Source organism: Schistocerca gregaria, chromosome 2 (genome assembly GCF_023897955.1).
Source record: "Schistocerca gregaria isolate iqSchGreg1 chromosome 2, iqSchGreg1.2, whole genome shotgun sequence".
Lineage (NCBI taxonomy): Eukaryota > Metazoa > Arthropoda > Insecta > Orthoptera > Acrididae > Schistocerca > Schistocerca gregaria.
This window is the reverse complement of record NC_064921.1, coordinates 355,011,839-355,024,744: the sequence shown is the minus strand read 5'-3', so window position 1 is coordinate 355,024,744 and position 12,906 is coordinate 355,011,839. Positions and strand designations below refer to the sequence as shown.

At 43.4% G+C, this 12,906-nt stretch overlaps 1 protein-coding gene across 6 annotated transcripts in view; it reads left to right on the top strand.

Annotated features, from left to right (window-relative positions):
- LOC126337046 (regulating synaptic membrane exocytosis protein 2) overlaps window positions 1–12,906 on the top strand; it is a 1,181,006-nt gene that overhangs the window by 247,977 nt on the left and 920,123 nt on the right. For all 6 annotated transcript variants that reach the window (XR_007565038.1, XR_007565036.1, XR_007565035.1 and 3 more), the window contains one exon: window positions 11,382–12,147. Coding sequence is in view for 2 of the 6 variants with exons in the window: in XM_050001371.1 (XP_049857328.1) it covers window positions 11,382–12,147 (766 nt within the window). In the remaining 4 variants the exon portion in view is untranslated. The remainder of the gene's footprint in view (window positions 1–11,381; window positions 12,148–12,906) is intronic.

The window sequence follows — 12,906 nt, the reverse complement described above, 5'->3', positions numbered from 1 at the left end:
AGAAAAGAGAAATAGTAAGAGTCCAGCATTAACTTGTCCGCCACATATGTCCCAAGTTTAGTCAGCACATAGACGACTTGAACTAACTTTTTGCATACATAGTGTGAGTCTCCCAAGTTAATTTTGGATCAAGATGAAAGACAAGAAGCTCAACTGAGGCACTACCGTTCCCGTTATTATGTACGCTGAAAGGAATATTTACAGATTTAGAGTGGTTAACTTGTAATTCATTTGCTTTGAACCATATACTGCACATTCTGAATTGTTCTGCACTTTTCTACTTGAGTGCGTCAAAGACCCTGTCAGCTGTAACAAAGGTGGTGTTGTCGAAGGGAGTAGCTGAGGAAAAATAATTGTAAGTGCTGTTTCGTCCCGTTACTGTGTAATAAGGTAGCGTTCCTATTAAACAGTGATTACTATTCACTTGTGAGCATTTTTGTCACTGGAGAAACAATCAATGTTCCAAACAAGCAAAGTTTGGATTCTCCGCTACATAAATTTTGCCACTATGAAACGGCGTCAAATATTAAGAGGCATTTTCGCTGCTTCCTCCTCTAGCGCAGGTGCTGAAGACACTGCTCGTATACAGATTCTAGTTTAGCGGTGCCGTATTTGTTTCATTAGACATGTACTAACTATATGCTACCGTCATAGAATATTACACCATAATCTAATTGAAGACACACCAGCAATCGATACAGTGTAAGCATTTTGTAAGGATGTACGGCCCACAAAGTATGGACCCTGTACGCTTTTCTCGGAAGCACATTGTCGTGGGCACACCATTTAGCAGAAGTCGCAGATTAGTGCCTGTAATCGTGCAGTGAAGGCTAGTGATATCGTTTAGTCTCCCAACTTCATCTCCAGGCAAGATTCTGTACACGTTTGAGACTCAACGCCACGTCTTGGGATTAGCTAGCTAATAATGACGATCCAGTTTTATCGGTCAGGCGTCAAATAACACGGCAGCATGGCCTAGAGCATGACCCAGTCTATTCCAAGAATCATGTAGGTACGTGGCCGTTGAGTAGAGGCGTGTATCGCCTACATTTTGTAATAACTTAACTCTGGTGGTGGAGAAGTTTCAAACCAGCAATACATGTAGCGTACAATACCGGGACAATGACTGGCCTTAGAGCGATAGCTTGCGATAATCTGCGTAGGTCACCAACTGACTGCTCAAACAATTGTATGCTCAAAGAGTCTGAAGTAGCCCATAAAACGATGCTGTGAAGGTATCTGGTATTCCAAGAGCGCGAAGGTCTTGCATTAGTATAGGATCGAGTATGCTCGGAGATATCGAGGAGTGCCGCGATGAGGAAGCTGCTAAGATCTCAATCCGTAATATTCCATGTTTGCCAGAAGTTCCATTTCCTTTCTTGGAGCCATTTTGGGTGCTTCACATTAAGTAATTTCTTTCCATCCATCTTTCAGTCGTGTCCTAACAATACATCACAGAGTTGTTCTGATGAATCAAGCTTAGTGCTAATGGTCCGTAGACCCGTCTTGACCAGACTGCTCTCTAGCTTTTGTAAGGGTACAAGTGACTGTGTGACCCTCCTCGTTCGGAATTATTCCATAGCTGAGAGTCGTAATTCCGCTGAAAGCACGTAGCGATTACTCTCAGGGATGATGCGAAGGTTTTGCCAATCGAAGATCCATCATTGTGATAGGGGTGCATAAGAACTGGTCCTCTACTACGAGATCAACGGAAATTCTTTGAGTTCGTAGATAGCAGGGCGGTTGTAGCCACGAAGTCTTCTATCTAGCCTGCTACTGTAGCTCTGGTGTTGTGAGTACTTTCTGTTCAGAAACACCCTAACATTCTGCTGTATGCCCTTCATCTTAGCACCGCTTACCGGTGAGACACATATGACATCTAAGCGCCACCTGTGTATTGTTTCAAGAGTCTCTTCAACATGGCAGCGACATTTTTTAATTTAGGTAAATTTCCTCTGTGGTCTGTTGTCTAAATTTGCCTTAATTCTGATCAGCCTGACAACATTCCTGAATGTACCATATCGTACGCTCCTACTGCAGGGGCGATGATCAGTTTATTATTTTCGGAAATCTAGAAACCAGCCACTTTTTTATGCATTTTTCTTCAGACTAATACGCATTTCGGGATTTCACCCGTCTTCAATGGGTGCAAGACAAATTTAAATTTTCAGCAAATGCGTCGTTAAAGCATCGACAGAAAATTTTATGTTGCAGCTGCCCTGTCCCAAATAACAATTTTGATTAGCTGATAGCATCGCGAGTTGTATATTTACGATATATTTGTGAGAATAAATTTCAGTTTCTTCAAGTAAGTTCAGCTGCCCTGTCCCAAATAACAATTTTGGTTAGCTGCTAACTGCGCGAGTTGTATATTTACTATGTATTTGTGAGAATAAATTTCAGTTTCTTCAAGTAAGTTCATTCATTTTCTTTGGTTAGCCGGGTGGAGTGTTTGTAAGTAGTGAGCTACGTCTGTAACTTGTTCATATTCATCTACGTGTAGGGAAAACGTGGATTTGCTGAAGTTTTTAAATGAAGAGCACTCATCTGTTTCCTGAAACGTATGTTGAAATTTCTTCCTGTTTGACCAATGTATATCTTTGAACATGAATTGCAGTTTAATTCGTATATTTCTGATCGACTGTATGGCTTTCTGCTGCTTTAACATTATGGATGACTATGTCCTTTATTTTTTAATCTGTGTCCAAAGTGTTCTGACATTTTTTCTTCGGGATTCGTTTGCTACTTTATAAGACTGTTTTCCTAAAAAAACAGCTGCTCACATGTTTTTCTGTTAACTATGATGTGGTGTTATTTGGCCTCAGGTCTTCTGTTAGATTTGAACAAGAACCATTATTGCAAGCAGTTGGTTAAATGGCATTTAATTCGTCAGTTTTGTCATCTGTTTCTTATGGGATTTCGTGTCTTCCATTGAGCCTTGCTCCCTATGACGGCATTTTGTTCTTATGTGGGTGGCATGAGGTTTTACTGATAGTGGCGTTTGTGTATGCTGGTTTCCTGCAAACTTGAAACTTATGTCTGTTTTGGAGACACAGCAAGCCACCCTATCGATCAGGAATAAACAAACTTAAATTCAGTTCATGTTCAAAGTTATACGTTGGCCAAACAAGAAGAGATTTTAGCTTACATTTCCGGGACACATGCGTGCTTTTCGTTTAAAAAACTTAAGCAAATTCACCATTTCCCTATGCGTAGCTGAAGATGAGCATCAAGTTACAGGCAAAGCTCACTACTTACAAATACTCCACCTGTCTAACAACCAAGGAAAAAAATGAACTTACTTGAAAAAACTGAAATCACAAATATGCATCCCCAAGTGACATACAAAATGACCAATCACAGTTATCCAGGAACATTCTTCTAAGAAATATCCTTAATTTGCTCAGTACAACAACACAGTAAATAAAGCAAGAGAAAAAACCTAATCCAGTGTGTGCTTATCCAGAGCACATAGTAGTTTTTCACAAAATAAATCTGTTGTTCTTTCTTTATTACTTGTAAATGACGTTCCAACTTTGAGTAAAATGTAGTATTCATTCTTTTATATAAAATGTGCTATATTATTTTTATTTTTGTAATGTTCCATTTCGTCTAATAAAATATTCACAAAATGCGTTTATTTAATAACCAAACAGAGTACTGAGCACATTATTGATTAACAATTTCAGTTCCTTTGAGTCATATGCAAGATCAAACTACAAATAGTACTTTCAGAACTTATGAACAAAACATTACTTTAACCATTTACTTTGATGTAAACAAAGATATCGGTCGATAACATGTCGGATTCTGAATTGCTTTCGTGCAAGAGAGAAGTGGAAAAGTGCTTGTGCCATACGTACAAACGCAAAAATCGGAATAACGACAAGCAAAGTAGGAAGTAAATACACTTAACCAGCAATATTTCGTAAATATATAACTCTAGAAGTGTAGTAACTAAACAAAATTGTAATTTTGCTCAGGGCAGCCGCAACATTCAATTTTTTGTCCATGTTTTAACGATGTATTTACCGAATATTCAAAAATCTATTATGCTAACTGAAGATGACAAATTCAGAAACGCGTATTAGCCTAAAGAAAAATACATGAAAAAGTAGCTGGTCGCTGTATTCCTGAAATTAATATAATCCTCAGTCACCGATCTCAGCAACTAGTAAAATGGATAAATTATTGATAAACAGTTTTCATTGGAATGATTGAAAAAGCTGCTTTCTCTAAAGCGTCCATCAACCAGTCATATAGCAAACAACAAATGATGTCGGTAAGGAAATTGTTCCATTTTTAGCTGTATCGAATAACCGTCATAGTCAGCTTTGTAATAGTTTCATTTGGCCAGACGTGCTATCGTCATGAGCGGAAGAGGCCTGTTTGTTGTCAAAGTGATCATAATGAGATAATTATGCAACTGCATTGCGTTTTTCAAGAAATCGCTGTCCCACATCAGAGAAAGAGAGAGAGAGAGAGAGAGAGAGAGACAGAAAGAGATGGAAAACAGACGGAAATATCAACAGCTGGGTTTGTCAGTAAAGATGAAGGCACCGTCATGAGTGAAAAGTCGTTTAATAATACAAGCTTCTGATGTCCTATCAACGAAAGAATAACTACATCATTATGGTATGTTGCATGCCATTCCCAAGTTGTTGCATGACTATTAGAGTTACCGCATGTCATTTAAGTTAGTTGAGCCTGAGCGGAATTTTCCTACCGTCTATCATTTGATATGGCTGACAACTTTGGACAGTAAAGTGTATGAATGTAATTGTGCAGTCTGGAAGATTTATAAGTACTGCAAATAGCTGGATTCGTAACAATAGCGTACGCATTATCACCAGTTACCATTAATTCCTTAAAAAAAATCGTTTGATAGATGAATAGTGTGATAACATTCTTCCTATCAATCCGTAATTCTCGAATCATGTATGTAGAGTATACAGTCTGAGAGTCGTGTATATGCAATGTTTGTCGTATGGAGTGGGCTTTTCTGTTAGACCTCACTTATCATGCGCGCATCAGACGATGTCCCCTTAGTCTACTCGAAAAAACAAATTGTTCTATTTCGATAGGGTGGCACTGCATTTGGATCCAGTTGGCGTTTTGCTGCCTGATGTATTAATGTTAAAATATGCTTGCAAATGTTGTCAGTCAAGTCATGGGCGTTATTCAGAGCCAGAGTATTGTTTTTAATGTGTTCCGAACTTGGTCGGTGAGTTGCAGTAGGCTGCGCAACGTCCTGTGGGAATACCGAATATGAATTTTGGACAATGGGACACATTCTAAATTGCGACGGTCAGTGTAAGTATTGAGAATTACTGTAGTATTGTCGTGGGATTACCTGGAGACGTGTTGATCTCTCCCGCAGACGACACACAAAATTAACACACGCAGCTCCAGAAGGCCTGCCTCTGCCGACGCTTGCAGCTGAATGCCGATTGTATTAGCTGCATTGCTATATCTTATACAAGGTATGCCATCTGGGAAATTTGGAAGTGTGTGGTAAGTTCCTATGGGACCAAACTGCTGAGGTCATCGGTCCCTAGGCTTACGCACTACTTTATCTAATTTAATCTAATTTAAACTCTAAGGACAACACCCACGCCCATGCCAGAGGGGGAACTCAAACCTCAGACGGGGGGAGTCGCGCGAACAGTGGCAAGGTGCCTAAGACCGCGCGGCTGCTATCTGGGGTTTAGCTGTTGGTCATGGTGGCCGTAATAGGTAAGCACTGCTGACCAGTTGTGACAGAAATGTTCCATGGATAATAATCCGCTGTAATCATTTTAAAAAGCTTATGCGAAAGCAACGAAGCTCTCATTTCTTATTTACGTGTAGCCAAAGTATAGTACACAAACAAAAGCTGAATAGAACCAAAATGAGCGTGAAGAGAACGATGTTAGAAGTATTCAGTGAATTTGAAAGTAAAATTTTGCTAAACGATATAACTAAAAATCCTAAGAAGTTTTGGCAAAAACGCAAAGTCAGCAAGAGGATCGAAAGTATGTATTCAGTAGCTCACTGATCATACTGACATCGAAACAGAAGAGAAAGAAGTGTGCACGAGTGTAGTGGTTGGTTTGTGGGGGTTAAAGGGACCAGACTGCAACGGTCATCGGTCCCACGAGTGTAGTGAACAAACTACGCAAACGACGGCTGGCTACGGGTGCGCGGTTCCATCGGCCTCATATGATGAATGGGACGTGCATATGCTATGTGCTAGAGTTCCTACTTGAAATTGGTCGGCCATCCACTGTGTGAGCATGCCCACAAACCGTCGAACAGGAAAGCAGATATCTCGCTAGCTCTCAAGCAAACCAATTAAAACATTATATAACAATTAGATTATAAGCTGAAGCACCCCATGTAAGTTGGTTAATCTTGAGAAGCAGATATCGGTACGCTTGTCTGAAGCTGAATAACATGTAATTGGTTGGCTTTCATTCCCCGTTTGGTGGACTTTTGTTGCAGAACATCAGTTTTAATTTATTCGGCAGTTACGATTATACTGGCGTTTCGGACGATGCTTATGTTGTAATCCACATAATCGAGAAAATAAGGGCGTGAAGTTTTTCCTGCTGTACGGCTGTGCGTCACCCTCACTGACGTCACTCCGTACGCTTACTTATGAAACACTTGCACAGGATCAGTAGCTACTGCGTGACTAGGTGCACTCATTACCAAAGCATTGCTGATAACATTTCGTGAGCTTTCTTAACATCATGTTTCTTGATCTTGCATCTTCCTGTCGTTTTAGGGTTCCGTATCTCTATCGGTAAAAACGGAACCCTCATAGGATCACTGTTGTCCGTCTGTCTGTTTGCCAGCCTGTCCGGCAGTTAAGAACATTTTTTCTCAGTAACGGGTAAACGTAGCAGGTTCAAATTTATGTCACTTACTAACGTCTGTGGCTCCTAGCCGATGTAAAAAATTTTAAGCTTCTACGTCAATGCGGTGAAAAGATGCGTCCATTTATATCACACATTCGTCAAATTCTATAGGGTACTTCCCGCTGATCAACAATCATGAAATTTGGCAAGAAACAATGTTTCGCAGTACAAGCAAAGTAAAAAAAAAAAACAAAAATTGTTAATCTGTAATTATATCACACGAAAAAAATTGTTTTGATCATGTTATCCGAAACTGCCTGTCCGTCCGTCTGTTAACACCCCTTTGTCTCAAGGCACTGGTACCGTATCAACTCTAAATTTATGTCACATGAAGTACACGGTCCCTTGTTGGTATAACATATATAAGCTCTTATAGCAATGGAATCAAAAGATACGGCGCCGAGCTGTCTAAGGCGCTGCAGTCATGGACTGTGCCGCTGGTCCCGGCGGAGGTTCGAGTCCTCCTTCGGGCATGGGTGTGTGTGTTTGTCCTTAGTATATTTTAGGTTAAGCAGTGTGTAAGCTTAGGGACTGATGACCTTAGCAGTTAAGTCCCAGCCGGCCGGAGTGGCTGAGCGGTTTTAGGCGCTTCAGTCTGGAACCGAGCGACCACTACGGTCGCAGTTTCGAATCCTGCCTCGGGCATGGATGTGTGTGATGCCCTTAGGTTAGTTAGGTTTAATTAGTTCTAAGTTATAGGCAACTGATGACCTCAGAAGTTAAGTCGCATAGTGCTCAGAGCCATTTGAACCATTTCTTAGTTAAGTCCCATAAGATTTCACACACATTTCAAAAGATAGGGCCACTTACGTAACATATTCTTATACCTTGCCGGTATCGATAACGACAGCAGGCAAAAATTGTCGAATATTTTCGATTCCTGGGATGGAAGAAATGTATATATGCATAACTCGTTTGTACAGAACCGTCAATGCGCGAGTCCTGCTCGAAACTGTACGTATTTTTTACATCTTGGGTTGGGTCCTTCATGTCGATGTCTATGGTATCCCGTAGTGTCACACTGACGTGTCCGACACCATCCTGTAATCTTGTAAACAGCATTCATGCACCCGTTCGTGTGTAATCGAACCGTTTCAGTTCAGCTACCAGTTCAGGATAGTCGAACACTACCCAGCAGAGACCATCGACTATCTACTCGCTCGCTGCACTTTTTCGTTATCTTGAACTATAGTTCATTTTAAAACTCGGTTGTCTAAAACTTTTATCCACTATGAATGTGGGACACTGCGACTGTTGTGAATAAAGGTTTTCAGAAATACCTGCTGTCAGTCGCATTTTGTAATAGTTCAATTTTTCTTATATCATGACTGGAACACACTTTTAATAATTGATGGTAACAGTTTGAAGTTGTGTAGTTGTGGCAATATATAAAGTTTACCTGGTTACAGTTACACGACCGCAGCACTGTTATAACAGTTAACAGTTATTAGAGGTGTGTACCATATCATCATGAGTCACTATGCCATTTGAAATTGATCATGGTATAAGGAATGATCGAAAAGTTTCCACTTGAGGGCGTTGCTCCACAGTATATGCAACGTTGAGTGACTCCGGTGCGGGTGTACACAGTAAGCACCGACATGTGTGGCTCAAAAATCAAAATGGTTCAAATGGCTCTGAGCACTATGGGACTTAGCATCTGAGATCATCAGTCCCCTACAACTTAGAACTACTTAAACCTAACTAACCTAAGGACATCACACACATCCATGTCCGAGGCAGGATTCGAACCTGCGACCGTAGCAGCAGCGCGGTTTCGGACTGAAAAGCCTAGAACCGCTCGGCCACACCGGCCGGCGATTAGTGTGGCATTCGTGTCTTTCCGACGTGGCTGAGGTAAATGCGGAAACGCGAGCTATGGCAACGTTATTACCGAATGTGTCCAAACAGTACGAACGTGCTGTTGTTGTGAATCGAGAAAATGTATGGGGAGGCATGTCCGTCGAAAACAACTGCGACAAGAGGTGTCACTGCTTCATGATAACGCACGTCTCAGTATCACAAACGTTGTTGCGCCAACTCAATCACGACACTCGAACACCCGCCCTATAGTCTTGATCTCTCCCAATGCCATTATTATGCCTTAGATCACTTGAAAAAGCGAAGGGTCGACAGTTCCTGTCGGACGAGGATGTGGGGCAGGCAGCTACGGACGTCTAAACGCAGTAGGACACGGTGTTCTGCGAAACGAGTATCTTCAAGCTGGTGACGGTAATTTTGCCTGATTAGTTCTGATCTGTACAACATTCAAACGGAAACGTTTTGAACACCACTTATAAAAGTTGAATCATCACGAGATGCAGCTGGTTTCTTTCACTTCTGAAATCCTTTTTCAGTTGTCTATGTTCTAACAGAAGTAAAATCCAGTTGTACATAATCTAAATCATTTCATCTAAGTCCAGGTTTTATATTTTCAATGAAAATCTTATCACTCTGTAGATGACCAGCTTATACATACATTTGAAACACATGTGAACTAACTCCGATAATGTGAATGTAGACTTTCCTGTCGTACGCTGCTGATGAACATTCTCGGGCCTCCATCCAGATGGCGTTGAAATTCCGCGATGTGTCGATGAGTGTCACTCTCATCATCTTCCGGCGAAGTGAAACTCATTGAAACGTGGCAGAATTTCAATGCAACCGCCTGGATGGAAGCGCGAAAGCGATGGAAGATTTCATCAACTAGGACCATGTAACTTCCTTGCATAATAAAATTGTGTGCCGGACCGAGTCTCGAATTCGGGACCTTCGCCTTTCGCAGGCAAATGATCTGCCGACTGAGCTACCCAAGCACGACACAGTACTCTGGCCAAACTTGCAGAACTGGCACTCGGTTGCAGAGTGAAAATTTCACCCTGGGAACATCTCCCAGGCTGTGGCCAAGCCACGTCTCCACAATGTCCTTTCTTCCAAGAGTGTCAGTCCCAAAAGCTTCACAGGAGTATGTCTCTGAAGTTGGAAACATAAGGGATTAGGTAATGGCCTAATTAAAGCTGTGAGGACATGTCGTGAGTCGCACTTGGGTAACTCAGTCGGTAGATGACTTGCGCGCGAAAGGCGAAGATCCCAGCTCGCGTCTCGGTCCGGCACACAGTTCTAATCAACCAGTAAGTTTCATATCACTGCATACTCGGCTGCAGAGTGAAAATTTCATTCTGGTAACTAGGACCATATTTCCAATTGAAGTCAGTCGCGACTCGTAACGAAACATTTGGAAATATCACACGCACGGCACTTTTTCGGACCTTTGTTGTTGTTGTTGATGTTGTGGTCTTCAGTCCTGATGCAGTTCTCCATGCTGCTCTATCCCGTGCAAGCTTCTTCATCTCCCAGTACCTACTGCAGCCTACATCCTTCTGAATCTGCTTAGTGTATTCATATCTTGGTCTCCCTCTACGATTTTTACCCCCCACGCTGCCCTCCAGTACTAAATTGGTGATCCCTTGATGACTCAGAACATGTCCTACCAACCGATCACTTCTTCTAGTCAAGTTGTGCCACAAACTCCTCTTGTCCCGAATTCTATTCAATACCTCCTCATTAGTTATGTGATCTACCCATCTAATCTCCCGAATTCTTCTGTATCGCCACATTTCGAAAGCTTCTATTCTCTTCTTGTCTAAACTATGTATCGTCCACATTTCACTTCCATACATGGCTACACACCATACAAATACTTTCAGAAACGACTTCCTGGCATTTAAATCTATACTCGATGTTAACAAATTTCTCTTCTTCAGAAACGCTTTCCTTGCCATTGCCAGTCTACATTTTATATCCTCTCTACTTCGACCATCATCAGTTATTTTGCTCCCCAAATAGCAAAACTCCTTTACTACTTTAAGTGTCTCACTTCCTAATCTAATTCCCTCAGCATCACCCGACTTGATTCGACTACATTCCATTATCGTTGTTTTACTTTTGTTGATGTTCATCTTATACCCTACTTTCAAGACACTGTCCATTCCGTTCAACTGCTCTTGTAGGTCCTTTGGTGTCCCTGACAGAATTACAACGTCATCGGCGAACCTCCAAGTTTTTATTTCTTCTCCATGGATTTTAATGCCTACTCAGAACTTTTCTTTTGTTTCCTTTATTGCTTGCTCAATATACAGATTGAATAACATCGGGACTAGGCTACAACCCTATCTCACTCCCTTCCCAACCATTGCTTCCCTTTCATACCCCTCGACTCTTATAGCTGCCATCTGGTTTCTGTACAAATTGTAAATAGCCTTTCGCTCCTTGTATTTTACCCCTGCCAGCTTTAGAATTTGAGAGAGAGTATTGTCAAAAGCTTTCTCTAAGTCTTTTCGGACCCACGTTTACTCAAACGATTTTGCTTCTGTCATCGTATATATTTATGTCTGTCAGTTTTCTCTATTAATTCTGGCAGACTGTATTAGAGTGCACACTACGATCACCCACGAAGGGAAAAAATGTTCCGTTTTGCAGGTGATCTGGGTGTGCATCCTTTGTCGGAAGAAGCAGGAGCTGCTGAGCAAGACTGGCCAGTGGATCAACAAGGGCATGGCGGCCGGCGACCACGCCATCATCCGCCGCATCGAGGCGGACCTGCACTTGGGCAGCCAGGGGCCGGGCACGGGCGGGGAAGGCCTCGGAGTCGGAGTCGGGGGCGGGATCGCGCCGGATGCGGGCGCCGTCCCCGGGGGCGGCGACAAGAGGCCCAAGCTGGAGCGCGCGCACAGCGCCGCCGAGAAGGAGAACGTGCCGTCGCTGCTGCAGCGCTCCGGCAGCGTGCTGCACCGCCAGTACTCGCAGCAGGAACGGCTGTCGGGAGCGGCGCCCGCCCCCGCCCCCGTCCCCGCCTCCGCCCCCGGCGCCGCCCCCGGGCCCGGCTCCGTGTCGCCGCACCGCCAGCAGCAGCAGTACCGCGAGGAGGAGATCCGCTACTACCGCGGCGAGCTGGAGGGCCTGATGCGGTCGCAGCAGTACCAGCAGCCGGCGGCGCCGCCGGTGCCCTCCTACCGCAACGACTCGTTCAGCTCGGAGCAGTCGTCGTCCGTCGACGTGACGAGCACCGTGCCTGCCAACAACAAGAAGCACAAGCGCAGCGGCTCCGCCAAGAAGATGGGCCCCGCGCCCGTGGGGCTGGCGCCGCACCACCAGCAGCAGCAGCAGCACTCCTTCTCCAGCTCCGACGACGAGCTCAGGTCGACGCCCGAGTGCACCAGCTGCGAGGAGCACGACAGCGAGAAAGGTGAGTACCCGCCTGCCGGCCGCCACAGGTATGACGCCTCACCTACCCTCCCCCTTCACCGTAGTGCCTCGGTCCGCCGGTTCCCCAGGCCCTAGCCGAGACGTAAACGAAACAGCAGGCCGGGCCTTGTCATCTGTCACGGAACCCGTTGCCTCGTAGATATAACTGACAATACGACGATCCTGAGCTCAAAATTTCGACGACTTTCCAAACACACTTACCCAAAGTATCAGATTGTTGCACATGAACTATCGAATGAACTAATGAAACTTTAATTAATAGTACGCGACTGATAAGCAGTTTCCGTAAGTCAAAGAAGAAGCAATAATGTAACATTCGCTTTTTTTTCAGCCGGATATTTCTTTACACGCGGAAATAATTTACTGCATATATCCAGTCTGGAAACAAGTTACTAAAAACGTACGTTGGCCTATCTAATATTCTTTTCGGTCTAAAACTCCATCTGTCATTCATTACTAGATAAGGCTAATCTGTCTCCCAGGTAGCCTGTGTGTAACTCCTTCGTCTCTTGCAGGTCTTGTGGAGCACAGGCTTCACAAAACATTAGCGAACAAGATTTTTGACAAGAGCACGCCTAATAAATTACTGAAACGTCTGGGATATATAGAAATGATCACAACTCTTAATTACACAATCGGGCTACTTCACTTGATAGAGAAATGCTTCCATCCATGAGGCAGCGAGCATTCAGAATTGGCGCTCGGTGAACTGTGAAAGGTCTTGGTCGCACATTAATTT